This window comes from Galeopterus variegatus, unplaced genomic scaffold, assembly GCF_000696425.1.
Source record: "Galeopterus variegatus unplaced genomic scaffold, G_variegatus-3.0.2 Scaffold2867, whole genome shotgun sequence".
Classification (NCBI taxonomy): Eukaryota; Metazoa; Chordata; class Mammalia; order Dermoptera; family Cynocephalidae; genus Galeopterus; species Galeopterus variegatus.
The window spans coordinates 176,783-179,160 of NW_007728978.1; the positions used below are offsets into that span (position 1 = coordinate 176,783).

A 2,378-nucleotide genomic window follows, 5' to 3' on the forward strand; every position below is an offset into this window, starting at 1 on the left:
TGGGGATTAGAATAATACCACCCCACAGAGTTGTGAAAATTAAATTACAGATAGGGATTGTGTCTGGCACTCAGTAAGTGTTAACTATTAATTTGATAAGGAGATGAGTGGGAACCACTTAAAAATGTAAGAGTTCTAAAGTAGATAACTACCCCCTTCACTTGAGGTCAGACATAATGTGTCAAATGCTTTGCTTTCTGTCTTAACGGTCTGAGCTACCTTTGGGAGGGTCACCCCATGGGTAAGCTAGGTACTCCCTCTTAACATATTTTGCACTAGGTTTGTTCACACCAGCATCACCACAAACAGGTGAGCAATGTGTTGCACTATGACTTTATGGCTATGACATCACTAGGCGATAGGAATTTTTCGCTCTATTATAATATTATGGGAACACCTTCATATATGCTGTCCATTGTAGCCCAGAACATCGTTAATGTGGCGCAGGACTATACAGTCCAGACATCTGTGTAATTGGCTAGGGCTTAATAAGATGACAGGATCAATCTTTTTAGTTGAAAAAGATGACAAGCTCTTAATCTGTATTGCATACTGGTTGTAAAATCCCACTTTATGATTTTGAAGCCATGACCTAGACAGTTCCTTGAGCTATATAGTTCATATATTTGAACTGATGAATTGAATTTATGGCTTTTCATTAAGTCAGAGGTTCTTAACCCACTTCTTTAACTCAAGACTATCAATGGAAAAATGGTTCTTAACGTCTTTTGAGCCATGGATATGTAATACATATGTACATATATGTGTGTGTGTTTGTGTGTGTGTGTGTGTGTATATATATATATTTTTTTTTTTTTTAAAGAATTTGTTGCATGGAACTTCTATTCCATAAAACAGAACTGAACGTTTGTTCAGACTTGGTGATATATATAGTAAGACGAAATTTTTTCCCAGAGATTATTAACTCTTTTTTAACCTTATAATTTTCCTATGAATCACATCAGTGAGGAGCCGGTAGAAACAGAGCCCAAGGCCAATCATAATTTTTTTGCCACTCCTGGCCCCATAATGCAGCAATTGAAAAAAAGCGGTAAGTGTAAAAATGAAGTTACTTCTTAGTTATACTCTTTTCTGACTATCTTTGTACAAAAATGGTTCTGTCACCTTAGACATTCTAATAGTTGTCTGCATCTTTTAAATTTGTATCATTGAATTATATTAAACCCCATTCCATTCAGGTTCAGCATGATTTTGTCCAAGAGAAAGGTAAAATTTTCTGGTATGTTTTTAATACTCTTCTGATTATGTTCAGTATTTGTCAGCTTGTTTGTTTCTGACATTTTAACTTAAAACATATATTTATTCACTAATCTTTTGATATAGAGCCATAGTACTTTTTTCTTTTCATTTAGCTTAAATGTATTGATTATAGTTTTACATTATCTTTCTTGTATAAATCACACCCAGAATACATTAGCTACCATTTCAAGTTTCATTTTTCAAAAATAGTTTTTAAAGTTTTTTTTTTAATTTTAAGAGAAACTTTTCATTCAGTGTTTTAATATTTATCACAGCAAACATGAAAACACTGGTTTTCAAGAAAATAAAAAATCCTAGAGTTGTATGATTTCTTGAATAATTTTTGTAATTGTCTGGTCTATGCTAAGTTTATTGGCAGATTTTTTAAAATGACTTGTCTTTATCAGGTCTTTCCAAAGTTTTGGACATCTTCAGAAAAATTCTTTTTGTACTAATTTCACTGACATAATTAAATTATGTTACTAAGTTTATAAGTATTGCTGGCATAAACAGGTTTAAAAGAATATAACTAATTCATAGTAAGCTCAGCTTATAAGAAAGAGCATGATTATATTAAAGAGTGGCTCTTTTTATTAAAAAAAGAAATTGGACCATCGCCTCACACTATTCTCAGCAATCAATTCAAAGAGTGGCTCTTTTTATTAAAAAAAGAAATTGGACCATCGCCTCACACTATTCTCAGCAATCAATTCCCAGTAGGTCATAAACTGTTTAGAAAATGACAAACAATATTATGTTTATAACTTCTGAAGTGGGATGAATTTTTTAAAAATAGGTTTCTTACTAAATCCTTCAGTATGTCATAGGCAATGTATTTTATGGAAAGAATGGAAAGCTTACATTAGGAATTTGGTTAAGTGGAGGTTTGTTAAGAGTCTCTATTTTATTTTAGTTTGACTCTGTTTTTTTTTTTTTTCTTTTCCTTTTTTTTGTCTTTTTTTGTGTCGGGCAATGGATCGCAACCCTCAGTGTCGCGCCTGTACCGGACTGGGACCAGCAACGGGATCGCAACCCTCAGTGTTGCGCCCACACCTCACTCAGCCAGTGAGGGGAACCGGTCTGTATGTGGGATCCGAACCCTCGGCGGGAGCACCGCC

The 2,378-nt window shown here is 33.9% G+C and overlaps 1 protein-coding gene across 3 annotated transcripts in view; it reads left to right on the forward strand.

Moving 5' to 3' along the window:
- Positions 1-2,378, forward strand: part of SKA3 (spindle and kinetochore associated complex subunit 3) — a 25,737-nt gene that overhangs the window by 13,775 nt on the left and 9,584 nt on the right. For all 3 annotated transcript variants that reach the window (XM_008583245.1, XM_008583246.1, XM_008583247.1), the window contains one exon: positions 966-1,051. In XM_008583245.1, coding sequence (XP_008581467.1) covers positions 966-1,051 — 86 coding nt within the window. The remainder of the gene's footprint in view (positions 1-965; positions 1,052-2,378) is intronic.